The sequence below is a fragment of the Arachis ipaensis genome, chromosome B4 (assembly GCF_059453495.1).
Source record: "Arachis ipaensis isolate K30076 ecotype BB chromosome B4, ASM5945349v1, whole genome shotgun sequence".
NCBI lineage: Eukaryota > Viridiplantae > Streptophyta > Magnoliopsida > Fabales > Fabaceae > Arachis > Arachis ipaensis.
In genome coordinates this window covers 17411099-17427613 of record NC_142439.1, presented here as the reverse complement: position 1 = coordinate 17427613, position 16515 = coordinate 17411099, and the positions used below count along the sequence as shown (strand labels likewise).

Genomic DNA, 16515 nt, shown 5'->3' with positions numbered 1-16515 from the left:
GAAAGCATAATGGGAAATGGAGAATGTGCGTGGATTATTCTGACCTCAACAAAGCATGCCCCAAGGATAGCTATCCCCCTACCCAACATTGATGCACTCGTCGACGCGGCAGTGGGGTACCAGTATCTGAGCTTTATGGATGCTTATTCCGGCTACAATCAGATACCGATGTACCAGCCAGACGAAGAAAAAACGGCATTCATAACGCCAGGAGGAATCTATTGCTACAAGGTAATGCCCTTCGGCCTGAAGAATGCAGGGGCCACATACCAAAGGTTGATGAACAAGATATTCGACGACATCATTGGCAAAACGGTGGAAGTCTACGTGGATGACATCCTTGCCAAGACCACCCGACCCGAAGACCTTCTACGCGACCTAGAAAACGTGTTCGCGGCCCTCCGACGACACGGCATGAGGCTCAACCCTCTCAAGTGCGCCTTTGCCATGGAGGCCGGGAAGTTCCTAAGATTCATGATAACCCAAAGGGGGGTGGAAGCCAATCCTGAAAAATGCCAAGCAATACTCCAAATGAAGAGCCCGGGCTGCGTCAAAGACTTCCAGAGACTGGCGGGAAGGCTCACCGCGCTATCTCGTTTCCTCGGGGCGTCGGCAGCAAAGGCCCTACCTTTCTTCAACCTAATGAGAAAGGGAATAGCATTTGAATGGACCCCGGCATGCGAAGAAACATTCAACCATTTCAAAAAGATACTTGCAACACCACTTGTTCTCGGTAAACCCGTGGTCGGAGAACCGCTATACCTGTACCTAGCTATAACGGAGGAAGCGCTGGCGACGGTCTTAGTGCGGGAAGAAGCGAAAGTTCAACAACCAATTTACTTTGTGAGTAAAGCGCTGCAAGGAGCAGAACTCAGGTACAGCAAGTTGGAGAAGCTGGCACTAGCGCTCCTAACCTTTTCTCACAGACTACGGCAATACTTCCAAGGTCACCAAGTGGTCGTAAGAACAGACCAGGGAATTCGTCAAGTACTCTAGAAAACCGACCTAGCAGGAAGGATGATGACCTGGGCCATCGAGCTATCCCAATACGATTTAAGATACGAGCCTCGACATGCAATTAAAGCACAAGCAATGGCAGACTTCCTGGTGGAAGTAACCAGAGACCCAACCGAGGACACGGGCACACGGTGAAAGCTCCATATAGACAGAGCCTCCAACCAGACGTCCGGAGGCGCCGGGATCATCTTAGAAAGCCCAACCGGGGTCATCTACGAACAATCGGTCAAGTTTGAGTTTCCCGTATCGAACAACCAAGCAGAATATGAAGCCCTTCTAGGCGGCTTGACCTTAGCCCGGGAAGTCGGGGCTACGAGGCTAGAAGTATGCAGCGACTCACAGATCGTCACGTCACAAGTGAATGGAAGCTACCAAGCCAGAGATTTGCTGCTACAGAAGTACTTGGAGAGGGTCAAAGAACTGAGCAAACAGTTTGAGGAGGTCACAATCCAACACGTTCCGAGAGAGAGAAACACACGGGAAGATCTCCTATCCAAGCTAGCGAGCACGAAACCTGGAACTGGCAACCGATCCCTCATTCAAGGCATCACGAAAGAACCAGCGGTGGCCCTCCACCTGACCAAGATAAGCCCCTCCTAGATGGACTCCATCACCGATTTCTTGCAAAACGGCAAACTCCCTGGAGGTGAGAAGGAAGCTAAAGCGTTGAGAAGGGGGCTGCCAAATACACGGTCATACAGGGCCAACTGTTCAAAAAAGGACTTAGCCAACCCTTGCTGAAGTGCCTACACCCCGACTAGACGGACTACGTGCTCAGAGAAGTCCACGAGGGGTGCTGTGGTCACCACATCGGGGGCAAAGTCCTAGCGAGGAAGCTCATCCGAGCTGGATATTACTGGCCGTCAATGATGGAAAACTTCAAGGAGTTCGTGAAAAAATACGTTAAGTGCCAAGAGAATGCTAACTTCCACAGAGCATCGGCCATCGAACTAAGCTTGATGACGTCCTCCCGACCCTTCGTACAGTGGGGAGTCGACCTCTTGGGGCCTTTCCCGGTTGGCCCAGGGCAAGTCAAATATCTCATAGTCACCGTCGACTATTACACCAAATGGATAGAGGCCGAGCCACTGGCCACCATCTCCTCGTCCAATTGTAGAAAATTCATGTGGAGGTAGGTGATAACTCGGTTCGGCATCTCGGAGATCGTCATCTCGGACAACGGGATGCAATTCACCGATAAGAAGTTTGTAGAGTTCCTCGCCGGCTTGGGCATCAAACAGAAATTCTCCTCGGTAGAGCACCCTCAGACAAACGGACAAGTCGAGTCCGCAAATAAGGTCATCTTGCTGGGCCTCAAGAAGCTGCTAGACAACAAGAAAGGGGCATGGGCTGACGAGCTCGCCTCGGTCCTCTGGTCCTACCGTACAACTGAGCAGTCCGCCACGGGAGAAACCCCCTTCCGCCTGACGTACGGAGTAGACGCAATAATACCCGTAGAGATCGGCGAGCCGAGCCCACTGTTACTTCTCAAGGGGGTGGTAGAAGCTGTAGAGAAGGACCTAGTAGACAAGACCAGGGAGAAGGCTCACTTGTCAGAAGTAGCACTAAAGCAAAGAATGGCCCTGCGCTACAACACCAAAGTACTCAAGAGAGATTTTGAGCAAAACGACCTCATCCTACGGCGCAATGACATTGGCCTACCGACCCAGGGAGAAGGCAAACTGGGAAGGCCCCTACAGGGTCAAAGAAGTAATTGGCAAGGGCGCCTACAAACTGGAGAAGCACGATGGAAGGGAGATCCTGAGAACCTGGAATGTGGGTAACCTGAGAAGGTTTTACCCCTAGCTCAAGCATGCCGGCCAGGCGATCTAGGGAACTTGATCACTTACCTTTATATTTGCCATGGTAACAAACTTGTTTAACAAAACGAAAATGCTACAGATAAGCAAAGAAAACGATAATCGCAAGCCGACCAAAGTGACCCTTAAAAGTGTAACAAAGTAAATTTCACAAGTTCCACAAGTTCTACAACAAAAACACAGATCCACGCAAAACATAAGTTTCAAGAGCTCATTTCCTGGGCATATCAACAATCTTGCCATCCTTGATCGTTTTGAAAACCCCAATCGCCGACGTATCGAAGTCGGGAGCCACGATCTTCACCTGGGCCTTAAGTGCCTCCTCAGTCATGAAGATCGCGTTCTTTCCCTGCTTTCTAGTCTCCTTATGCTTCTTCTTCAGCTCCTCAACCTCAGCTCGAGCGGCCCTCGCCGACGAGGTAGCCGCGTCACGTTCTTCCTCCAAAGCCACCACCCGACCTTGCGCCGCGTTAAGTTGGCTCTCCAGAGTCATCTCCTGCTCGGTCAAACGGGACACGGTCTCATCGGAGGCGTTCAACTTCTCCTCGACAGACGCAGCTCTCTCCTCAGCAGCCTTAAGCTTCTTTCCCGACTCGGACAACTGCTCCTGAAGCAGTTCAACTTGAGCTTTGAATTCATTGTTGGCCTTGGCAACAGATTCAAGCTTTGTTCGTAGTGACTGCATCCCTGATAACTCGAACTCGGCCTTCCGAGCTATTACAGCTCCCCGGAGAAGCGTGCGGTACATCCACCTCACCTGCCCCGCCAGTTCGGTACCGAGGAAGTGATCCTCCGTGCCGGGGATCAGTTGAGAGTCGATAAAAGGCCCAGCGTCGAAGTTCCTCTCCATCACAGTAAGAGCTCCCTCATGGATGGAGGATGCCCTCTGCCTTTTGGGAGTGGGGATAAGCTTCAAGTCATCATCCTCTTGTCGGGAGGAGGATGAATGCCCGATGCCGGCCATCTCCTCGGGAATAGGGGAAGCATGCGCCCCGGCAAAGTTTTTATCAGACATCTCGGTGTCACAAGGTGACGGCATCGACTGATCTTTCTTCTCCTCAGGAGGGTTCCCCGGCTTCCCGTCAATCTTCTCATCGGCTTTCTCCTCATCACTCTCCTCCAGAAAGGTCTTATACAAACCCTCAAGCCCCGTCACCGAAGCCGACATCTCCACCGCAATGGACAAACAAACATGTTAGTCGTGAAGCCGGCAAAACCAAATAAAAGCAATAACAATGCAAAAAATACAAGGCAAAGTAGCTCACAAATATAATTTCTGGCGACCTCCCGCTCACCCATAAGGAGGTGGGGGTTCACATGGTTCTTCCCGAAAACGGCCCACAACACGTCGGTAATTCTCTTGTCTATGGCAGACATTCCCTTATAAGTCACCTTAATGAAGGTGTTAGACCCAGCCCCAAAACTCCAGTACGTCGGGATAAGTCGTTCCCCCTCCAACGACAACCAAAAGGGATGGCGACCTTTGACTGGATGCACCTTAAAATACTTATCTTTGAACCCATGATATGAGTCCTCGAACAAGTCGAAGATCTTCCGACCCTGGGCAGATCGGAACGACATGAACCCCTTCCTCGCTTTCCCCTCCTTGGAAGGATTTGTAAGGTTGAAGAAAAAGAAAAAAACATCAATAGAGACCGGCAGCTCCAAATACTCACATACCATCTCGAAACAGCGGATGAAAGTCCAACTGTTCGGATGCAGCTATGACGGCGCAATGGATATCCGGTTAAGGAGCGCCATTTGAAAAGCAGAAAACGGGATGCGAACTCCCACCTGGGTGAACATGGCTTTGTAAAACCAGATCCAGTCGGCAACCCGGGGGAGTGGAAATTAATTTCGTATAACCGTTCGCTGGGGGCAGGGACGAAGACGTCGTAATTAGCCTCCTCGTCTGTCCCTCCGCACAAGTACTCGCCTTGTCGGAACTTCGTTAGCTCCTCCTCGGCCATCTGGTTTGGGGAGTCCTTTAAGTCGGAAACAAACCAAGCATATGGATCATAGCTCGCGGCGGAGGTGGAAGTTCGTGAGACGACGCGAGGCATACCTATAGTGGGGTTACCACTCGGTTAGTCTAACAGGCCGGGAGCTCGGAAAAACCCAGAAACTATACTCAGCCTATCCAACAACTAAAATCAAGTATGGCTAAGGCACAATCCAAGTCAAGAAAGTGAACACCCTGGAATGATAACCCCCTAACGCACCTATTTAACACTAAGACCATCTGGCATACAAATCAAACAAGCAGCAAGCACAAACAGCAAACGTATAGAAAAGCCAATAATAAGGATAAGAGAACCTTGAAGCAGAAAACAGAAGGGATCGATGTTTACCTGGATTGGTTGCGAAAACTTGAAAGAAAAAGAGATGCACAAGGATGCAAGAACGAGGCTTTGGGATATTTGGGAGTGAAGAAGAGGAAGATAGGAGAAGCAAGAGTGGGAGAGGAAAACAAATGCAAAACTGTTTAAAACTGCCACTCAAGAAGCGCGAAAGGCCTGGGGGCAAAATGGTCTTTGCGCACAGGGTTCTCCAACCCATTATGAGCATTTAATGCTCCGCACGAGGAACGAGGCGACAAACGGTCACCTCAGCAACAAACAGACACGCGCGCAAGAGGCACGTCTCCTCCATGGGCGGCCGACCTGGTGACAACACACGGAATAAGAGATAACGCACCACCAACCACATTCACAATCATTGCTGGCGCGTTGGGGGCACTGTTACGGCCTGGCCCAAACCACTAGCGGGCCGGCCCGACCCGAGCACCACCCGACCCGAACGGTCAGGAGCGGGACGCTCAGTCGCCAACCCGGACACGCGTCCTTGACAGCTACGCTACAGCTGTGTGAAGGAAGCATCAAGGAAGGTGGGCTTGTCCTTGATGGGCCCACCTCTGACACGGTATATATGGGGAAGGTCCTACCCTTCCCCCAAGGTACGTCACATACCATTTAACCCTTTTTCGCCTGCACACTTCACTGACTAGAGCGTCGGAGTGTCTTTGCAGGTGGCACCCCCCCTTTTCCATACGAAGAGCTCAGGACGCCGGCTGCACACCCTTCAACCCAGCAACCCGGAACCAGGCGATTCTCCTCTCATCAATCGAAGTACCAACCCGAACCGTCCGGTACCCGACCTACCGAACAAGTTTATTATTGCTACATCATCACATATGATGTTATTAATTTCTAAGAGTATAATCAAAACAATTTTAAATTAAAGCAATTAAGGACATTAAAATTAAAAGATATTTGAAATTAAACATCAGTTACGAATAAAATTAATATCAGATATAAACGTTAATTACAATATAAAAAACATGTTTATCACTAAGAAATTAAAACCTTCGTAAAATTAAACTACTTTCACATTATGGTAATTAATTACAAATGAAACTTACGATGAGTGAATGAACAAATAAGTTAAGACTAGTTTACTCGTTCAACTTTATTGATATTATTTTTAATTAAACTATTTATTTTAAAAATTTATGATTGTTAACATAATAATATATTTTTTTTCCTATTTTTACCTAATCTTTGTGTATTCTTTTTCATCCATAACAATTCTATTCTTTTATCTTTATTAAAATAAATTTTAATATATGATTAGATCATTATTTTATAAACAATTACAGTAGTGAAATTAATTTTTAACACATGAAAATAACAAATGTGACATTTTAATTATAGGAACAACGCATCAAATCTAACTATATATAATTTTTTTTTGAAAGTAATCTAACCATATATGATTAAATAAGTATACGAATGGTTAAGAGAGCATAGTCAAAGTAAATGTGTGTAGTGAAATAAATGTAATAAAAATTTTAAAAAATAATTGTGAGAAATATTGTTAAATCAAGTAACTTTAGTTATATACGTTTTATCAAACGTACACATGGTAACGTTACTATAAAAGATTTAATTTCGGCATATATAGTTCAAGAAACTAAGGGTTATAAATAAAAGAAAGAAAGAAGTGTATATATGTTAGCCGCAAAACTCAATGTAATGTTGTGCCAAAGAGCTAATAATCGATCACAAGAATCAACAAAATGAAGATCCTATTTTTGGCACTGAGTTTGAGTATAGCAGCCTCTTATATGATAAATATTGTTGCATTTGCTAGGGTTTTAGCTGAAGAACCTCCTCTTGCTGCTGATTCACCTGATTACACCTTTCAAGATTATAACATTTTTGATGATGAGAACTCATCATCACCTGAATCAGGATCAGAGCCAGCGGTGATTATTATTGGGAAGAAAGATAGTAGTAATAGCAGTGTAAGTGCATTAGCTAAAAGGTTTCTTGCTAACCAAGGAGAAAAACTATACACACTTTTCTGCAGTTACAATTCGGGGAATATAATTATCACTGAACTCTTTTGCCGGAAGAAGCTAAGGGAAAAGGTTAATATTGTAACTTACTCAGCAAATAGTTATTAGAAAGTTTAATTTCTACTTGGGGAAAAAGTTAATGAAAGAATAACTTTGTAATCTATTGAATATTGAATAAGGTGGGGTTTGTTTATTATTTTCTTTATCTTTTCGTTTATAAATACTGGCGGTACCAATATTGTAAAGACTAGCTAGTTACACTTTTTTTTAATGAGATAAAATATAAAATTCGATTATTATAACCACGCACTAAGGATTATATTTAAATTAATTTTATCTTAATAGGATATATAATAATAAAGGAGAAAGTTAGGGGTCAATAATGCTTTTAGTGTAAAGAAAAAAAAAGAAATTAGCCAATAATAATTCAAATATGAGACAAAAACAAAAAAAAAATGTTGGTTATTAATTACTTAAAATTTTTTATAATTAATAACAAAAAATATGATTTTCTCGCAAATTTTACAGATTTTCATTCTTAACACGACAATTATACGATGCATAATATTAGTTTTTGGTATAAAATACATATTATAATATTAAATATATATTAAAAATAAATTAAATAATAATATACATAAATACATATATAATGGTTGATTTTAATAAATATATAATATTTTTTTATTAATAAATAATTGACCTACACACTTAATGGAAACAATGCAAGATAGAATAAAAGGTAAACAATAATAGATATTAATTAGGGCAAAATACTATAATAAGCCAACATCGATCCAAATTTACCTATATAAGCCAAAATGAAAATCGATACAGCAATGAGCCAGGTCATATTTTTATGTAATTCGAACCAGGCTAGTTCGAACTTCATCTTCAAATAAATCGAACCAAAGTAGTTCGAATTTCAAAGAAAAATTGAAAGTAAATCGAACCAGCCTGGTTCGAACTAGGAATGCAAGTAATTCGAACCACTCCAGTTCGAATTATGGGTAAATTAGGTCAACATGTAATTCGAACCACCCCGGTTCGAATTACGCTTAAGCTAGGTTGTTAGTAATTCGAACCCCCTGGTTCGAATTACTAGGGAATGGGCTATATAAGGAGTTCGAATCAGCCTCATTCGAACCATTCTCACCTTCCCCTGCCCCACCAAATCTCAGAGAAAACGACCCAGATTCTCTCCGCGAAAGACCTGAACGGAATACTCTGCTCATGGAGGACGATCCGGCACGGTTATATCGCTTGGACGGAGTCGCCCATATAGCTGGGGTCATCAACGAAGAGGTTAGTACGGAAATAACTTTGTTTTACCGATACATGTGAGTTTGTGGTTTGGCATGCGAGTAAGATATTGGTTTAGTTGGTGGTTTATTTTAGTGGTTTATGTTAGTGATTTCTGTAAATGGTTTATGTTAGTGGTTTTTGTTAGTGGTTTATGTTGGTGGTTTATCTTAGTGGTTTATCTTAGTGGTTTATGTTAGTGGTTTATCTTAGTGGTTTATGTATGTGGTTTATGTAAGCGGTTTACGTTAACGGTTTACGTTAGTGGTTTTTGTTAGTGGTTTATGTTGGTGGTTTATCTTAGTGGTTTATGTTAGTGGTTTATGTTAGTGGTTTATGTATGTGGTTTATGTAAGCGGTTTACGTTAGTGGTTTTTGTTAGTGGTTTATGTTGGTGGTTTATCTTAGTGGTTTATCTTAGTGGTTTATGTTAGTGGTTTATGTTAGTGGTTTGTGTATGTGGTTTATGTAAGCGGTTTACGTTAACGGTTTACGTTAGTGGTTTCTAATTGTGGTTTATGTAAGCGGTTTAGTTGTGGTTTTATAATGTTAGATCTTTCATGTCAGTAGCCTATGGTGGTTTCTAATTTAAGTTTCTTATGCAAATGGTTCTCGTTCTTGGATTTTTAAGCGGCTATACATAGTAAGATTTTTTGGTTTATCAATTATCGTGTTGATTATGTTTGTCACCGGTAATTAAGCTGGTTCTAATAATGCGGTTCATTTCTTCCGCAGCCTCAGCGATGCATCAGGAGCATGCGGCGGTAGCAGGGCATGGTCCTGGATGACAGATACGTTCCGTACATGCAGATGGCTGGTCTTTACCATCTTGCAAGGCTGAACGATAGATGGTTCCGGTTGGACGAGGCCCTTGTCAGTGCGTTTGTTGAGCGATGGCGTCCGAAGACTCACACGTTTCATATGCCGTTCGGAGAATGCACGATCACACTGCAGGACGTGGCATACCAGCTGGGTTTGCCAGTGGACGGGCGTTACGTCAGCGGCTGCCTATCAGAGTTCCATATATACATCGAGGGTGGCCGTCCAGCCTGGGTTTGGTTCGAGGAGTTGCTTGGAGTGGTACCTTCTCCTAGCCAGGTTCAGAAGTACGCGGTCAACTGCAGCTGGTTTCAGGAGACGTTTGGTGAGTGCCCGGAGGGAGCTGATGAGGATACTGTGCGTCGTTATGCCCGTGCGTACATCATGATGTTGTTGGGCACACAGCTTTTTGCGGACAAGTCGGGCAACCGGGTTCAGATCAGATGGCTTCCATTTGTAGCTAGGCTGGAGGAGATGGGGACCTACAGCTGGGGTTCTGCAGCACTGGCATGGTTGTACCGGTGCATGTGCCGTGTGGCGAACAGAAATGTTATCAAGCTAGCGGGCCCACTTCAGCTACTTCAGTCATGGATTTTCTGGCGATTTCCTCGGTTTAGGCCTGCAGGATTTGAGACGTTCAGCTGGCCATTGGCCTCGAGGTACTTTACTAATCTTTGTCTATTTCAATTTACTACACATAACCGCGTGTTCATTCATAATGTATTGGATACCCTAAGCACACATATAAGTAGCGGTAAAACATGTGCATGTTGCAGGTGGTCAGGTTACATCCCTTCCAGTAGCGAGAAGGGTCCTAGAGTTCAGACGTGGAAGCTCTGGATAGACCGGTTGCAGGATAGAGAGGTCAGTATGTTACTTAATTAATTTTTTAATTTAACAACGATTTACGAGTTGGGATCACGAGTTGCCCTGACATTGTATCGTTCTGGGTGCAGTTTACCTGGATGCCGTACAGTAGCCCCGACGTACTTCAGGTCGTGCATCCCGAGGTTTTGGAGCCTCGGCATATGGTGCTGTGGCGGTCTGTTACATCCCTTATCTACTTTGCCGTCATAGAGTGGCATCAAGTAGATAGGGTTCTTCCGCAGTTTGGAGGGGTGCAGCCCCGTCCACAGGCCGCCCTGAACATCGACTTTCTGATGTTGAAGAACGGCAGAGGCGGCGATCGATGATTCCCGTCCCATTTGCAGAAGTGGCATCAATATTGGGACGACCGGACGGAGAGCGTGCTGAGATTCGATGTTGTTGCTGACCCTGGTCCGTCGCATCAGTTCTTGGATTGGTGGAGTCAGCACGGGAAGAGGTTTTTGTCTCCGGATCCGCAGTTGGGCGATCCGAGAGCCGTTGCTATTCCTGTTGAGGCCTCACAGCGGGGAGCTGGGCGAGTACCTGAGATAGATCGGCCTGACGACGTGTCGGACAGGAGGCGGGTTGATAGGAGAGCTCGCGTGGGCACACGTCGTAGCCAGCGTGACTGGGGGTGGCTTGAGCATGCTATGGAGGCCGGGGACGAGGCCCGCCCCGCTGGGGGTCGACGACGACATCATCCAGGCAGAGGTAGAGGGCGTGCTGCGGTTCATGCCACTGCACCTGACGCTGATGACGATGACGATGATCAGACTCCACAACCTTGTAATATACCCCTCGCCGGATGCTGTAAGTCTTCACACTTAACAGGGCCTCGTCTTTATCCTAAAATTGCTGACCAACCTGGAACTCTGTCAAACCAGCAGTCCCTTCAGCATCTCTAGCTCCGAATCCAACAGAGTGCCCTGAAACACCCTCTTGCCTCATGGCATCTAGGTCCAAAGAGGAAAAATGTGGTGGATACTGCTGTGTGCCAGAACTAGAACCACCGACCACCAATGCAGGCTCAGTCGCTCCAACCTCGTCGCCGCTGTCATCCTCGATCATATCCGGCTCGACGTCGTCCTCATCTACATCACCCAACACTCCGTCTCCGACGCCAACCGGTGGAACTCCCTGTAAAGCGTTCGGCAGAATATCAACTGATCCTACCACGTCGCCTACTCCATCATTCAGATCAACAGCAAAAGACGGGGAGGCGACTGCTTCGACCGCTGGCTCGTACACAGGGTCGGACGAAGAAGCAACGGCAGGCCTGGAACTTGAACCGGCTGCCGCTGCTTCAGTGTTGGCATTCCGGTTCGAACCCCCTGAGCTGGATACCACATCAACCAACTTTGCCAACAACTCTGGTGTCCTCACCTCGGGAAACTGCCTCTGACATAGAAACATGACTTGCAGGTCCTCATCACTACCAATCGTGAAGCAATCATACTTCACCGTATCCTGCAAGACAGTGATTGGAATACGATAGAAAAACTTCTTCACTCGCTTCACACCTTCCAGACCAAGTTTCATGAGCACAGATCTAACAAGATCATCATAGCTCGTCGTTGGTTTCACGACAATACAGAGAGGATCCTTATCTGTAAACTTCACACCGGAGCGAATTTTCCTCTTAATGGATCCTCTATGGTGAACCAAAACCACAAAATTTTCCTCACTAGCCATATTACACCCTCTATGAGAGCAACTCACGTTTAGAACCATATATATATACTGCACTGTCTACCACTAAATCGAACCGGACTGGTTCGAATTATTTGATGCAGCGTCTCCCCATATAATTCGAACCAGCCTGGTTCGAATTATGTGCTACGTTCTCCTCCCAAGTAATTCGAACCACCCTGGTTCGATTTACTTGAATGAATTTCTCTCTTAGTAATTCGAACCACACTGGTTCGAATTACTTATGAATAGAGTTCGAACCACACTGGTTCGAATTATATAAATATAGGGTTTGACTCATTGCAGAAACGAATTTCAATTTGGCTCATTTAGGTAATTTGCAACTTCTCTTGGTTTATTCAAGTTTTTTGCCCTATTAATTAATTATTATTAAACTTTTATTTATTTAAAATTATTATTTCATAAAATATCTTTTAAATATCTATATATGAATGACATAACGTACTCATTCGGTATATATTCGATCGTATTTTGGGAAACCTATTTAAAAGGTGATATAAAAATATTCCTATGTCAATTTTTATACATATATTAAGTCACTTTTAAAATTATTTGAACACAAATAAATAAAAGGAAATTGTAACATATAACAATAACAAAGACAAACTTATATCTTCTAATAAAAAATTTTGAAATTTGGTTCTTCTAATTATGAATGATCTCAATATAATATTTAAATTTAATAACATATGATAATTTTCAAAATGATTGTTAAAAAGAGATAACAATCAAATTGGTTTTCAGTTTTTATTACATAATTAATTTAGTTCCTCAAACAATAATGAATCAAATTAATTGAAACATACCGTATAGAAGTTAACGTTTCATCATATTAGTGTTCGTTAATATTATATACTAATTTATGGAAAAATTAACTTAATTTTTTTTTCAACGGTAGGATATGATTTTCATTAACAAAAATAGATGGTCTAAAATAGACTATAAATAAAAATAGAAAATAGATAGATCCACCAAAATTTTAATATATATCTTGTTGTAAGAAAAAAAAAGGAAAAATAAGGCTTTTATATTCTTCGACGTTCTTCCATATCCCTCCAAGCTGCTGCCAAGACTTCAGATGGGGGAATTTGACGGTCTTCAAAGATGAAAACGTTTTGGGCTTTCCAAATCTGCCAGGTAATGTTTGCTGCGAGTTCTCTTCTTTCTTTAGTTGCTTCATTTATTCTCAATTCATTTTTCAGTCTCATCCACCATTTACAGGTTTTTTCTTGTTGGTCTGGTGTGGACAAATTTACTGCTTGCCAAACATCCTTTGATTCCTTGCACTCCCAGAAGCAATGAAAGGTTGATTCCTCAACTTGATTGCACCGCCGGTAGATTGGGTTCATTGATTGAATTCGAGATTAGATCTTTTGAAGAATAGGTAGTCCCTCATGGATAATCTTCCAAAAGCAATTTTTAATTTTTGGATGACAATTTATTTTCTATAAATTTGACCATAATACTTTGTGTTGGCACTATTCCGGTAGGTATTCCAAAGGTGGGTGAAAAAATTGTAAGCTTATCCTGTATGCCGAGTTCACTGTGAAACTACCTCCTTTTCCTTTCATCCAGGTAACTCTATCTTTAGTTTCATGTAGCTGTATGTTGATGATCGCTGTAGAAAATTTTGGGTTGAAGATTGATTGAATTAATGGTTGATTCCATAACCTGTTAAGTAGGATTAGGTCTGAGGCTCTCTCTGGTCTTTCTTCTGTATCTTGTGAGAGATTAGGAGTGATGGCTACATAATCTCTGACCCATGAATCCTCCCTAATTCGAATAGATAGACCTCTGCCCACTTCCTAGAGAATTGCTTTCTCTAAGACTTTCCTTCCTTCCATTATACTACGCCAATCCTAGGAGGGATTTGTATCTGTTTCTGCTCTTAGGAGACCAGAATTTTGATAATACTTACTCTGGTAAACTTTACTGATAAGAGAGGTTAGCTTGGTGAGTAGATGCCATCTTTGCTTTGCTAACATTGCCAGATTAAAGGTGTTAAGGTATTTGAAGTTAAGTCCTCCTTGATTCTTTGGTCGGCAAGTAATTCTCCAACCAATCCAGTGCATTCTCCGTTCAAACTCCTTTTGGCCCCACCAAAATTGTGGGATGGCTCTTTGAATTTCTTCAAGGAGAATTTCTGGTAGTTTGAAACAACTTAGAGTGTAAATAAGATTCGCCGTGGCCACAGCCTTAATTAACACTTATCTGCTACTAGTAGATAAAAGAGCTCGTTTCCAATGACTCAATTTCTGAATCACCCTATCCTTAATGAAGTTGAAAAGTAGCCTTCTTGGATCTTTCAATCACTGCTGGGAGGCCTAGATATTTGTTCTGATTTCCAATGTGTGGTACCAAAAGAATTTGAGCTAGCTGGTTGCGGATGTGAACTGGGGTATTTTTTGCTGAAAAAGACCAACGACTTATTAAGATTAACCTTTTCCCACATATTTTCTCATAAACCTGTAAAATCCCAAGCAAGTTTTGGCATTTTTCCTCACTTGATTTGTTGAAAAGTATTGAATCATCTACAAAAAATATTCAGTACTTTTGGAATAAGACAGATATGTGTGTGATTGAAGGCTTTAAAAATTTTACCACCGGAGAATAAACTCTTTACTGCCTGAACCACATCACCTTTGATATTCTCCAAAAGAATTGAAAAAATTTGGCTATAAAACCATCTTCCCCCGGAGAGGAGAAGGGGTTGATGAAATAAACTGCTATTTTTATTTCTGCTTCAGTAACTGGCCGAATCAGAGATCTGTTTGTGGATGCATTTATCTTGTTTGGTATATATTGCAACTCGACTTCCGGATTTTTAGGTTGGCTAGTAGCAAAGAGATCTTCAAAGTATTTTTGTGCTACTGCTGCCATACCTTCCGGATCATTAGCAACTCCACCCTTGTTATCCTCCAACTCCACTAACTTATTTTTTCTATTCCTGGCTTGAAATTTGGAATGAAAAAATTTAGTGTTCTTGTCTCCCCAATTAAGCCACTGCACTCTCGATTTTTCTCTCCAATACCCTTCCTCCTACTCCAATGCCTCCTCTAGTTCCGCTTCTCATATTCGAATACTATTTTCATTTGCCTCAGAATTTTTATTGGATTCTTGAACAATCTAGTCCTTAAGGTGCTGAATATTGGTTTATGACTTAAAGGAAAAGGTTCTTTGCCATTCAATGATCTTATGCCTGCAATGTTTTAATTTCCCAGCCAGCTTGTACAATGGTGAGCCTTGAATGTCGGCCCTCCAAGACCTTTTGATTAGATTAATAACCTCTTCATTCTCACACTAGTGTTCCTGAAACCTGAAATGACGCTTTCCCCTCCTTTCCTCCATCCCTGAACTGAGAAATAACGGTCTATGATAAAAACCTGTGTCCTCTAGATGCTTCACAACAGCTGCTGAAAATTCAGTTCGCCAACTATTCGTAACTAAGACTCTGTCCAGCCTTTCTCTAATAAAATTCCTTCTAAATTGTCAATTGCTCCTTGTGAATTTATCACCCTCATATCCCATGTCCACTAACCTCCCGGAATTGATAAAATCATTGAAGTGCTGGATGGAAGTTGCAGTCTTAATTCAGCCACCTTCTTTTTCATGATTGGAACAGATTGCATTATAATCACCAATCACTATAATACTCTCACCCCCTCTCTCGAGAACTTTTAGAACTTTATTAAATTGTCCCGCCCTTATACCTTCTTTAGTATGCAAGTAGACACTTATCACCTTCCATTTCATTTTGCCTTGCCTATCCTTCATTTTGAGGTAAATATAGAAGGAATCGTACTCCACAATCTACATTATAATCCCTTCTTTCCATGCAATTACTAATTCTCCCACTATACTGATTGGGTCAATTGTAAACATAGAATTGAAATCACACCTCCATAACACACCTTCCACAGTCGAGGAATTATTCTTTGTTTCACATAGGAATAAAACCTTGGGAGAATAGGTTTTGTTAATACCCTTTTATGTTGTGAACTATCAGGGGTTTTCCCAAACCCTGACAGTTTCACATCACCATCTTTATCCCTCCTTTGGTGCTAATTGTTGGGTGGCACCCTCTCCCTTATTCACTTCTCCCACATCATCTTGGCATTGCTTCTTTCCACTAGAGCTTTTCCTTGAATCTTCATACCTCCTTTTAACTCCTGTAATAGATTTGTGGGTGTGGGTCTTCCTTGCCAACTGCTTTAAATTATGTTTCCTAGGTCCCTGCTGTCCCTCTTCACCCTCCTTCGCACCAAATGTGAACAAGTTTTCTTGTGTAGCAATTTGAATTATTGTTGTTGTATTTTCGGTGCTAGAGCTTCTTTCCTCGAATATCTCCTTTCTTTCATGTGTCTCTCCCTTACTTCCTTCTTATGCTAGCAGTTTGGGATTGCTTTGTACTTCATTCTCTTGTCCTCTGTATTGTGAGTTCTCCTTTTAGACAGAAAGACTAGCAAAACTTTTAATTAGGCTCACCGGAGTTGGTTTCCTTTGTTTTTTCTCTCCCTCCCTCACTATATTGGGGCAGTTTGAATTTTTATTTTCTTTTTGGTTCTCCAGACGCCATCCAAACTGATCCGCTCTAAGCCATACCCCCCATTCCTCCTCCTT

At 42.9% G+C, this 16515-nt stretch overlaps 1 protein-coding gene across 1 annotated transcript; it reads left to right on the top strand.

Moving 5' to 3' along the window:
- The first annotated feature begins 2201 nt into the window (after positions 1-2201).
- LOC107636162 (uncharacterized) lies at positions 2202-2801 on the top strand. The gene has a single exon (XM_016339688.1). The coding sequence runs from the start codon at positions 2202-2204 to the stop codon at positions 2799-2801; it is 600 nt and encodes a 199-aa protein (XP_016195174.1).
- The last annotated feature ends 13714 nt before the right edge of the window (positions 2802-16515 follow it).

Excerpts from the sequence above, each read along its gene's own strand:
- LOC107636162 (XM_016339688.1), top strand. The coding sequence starts at position 2,202 with ATGCAATTCACCGATAAGAAGTTTGTAGAGTTCCTCGCCGGCTTGGGC.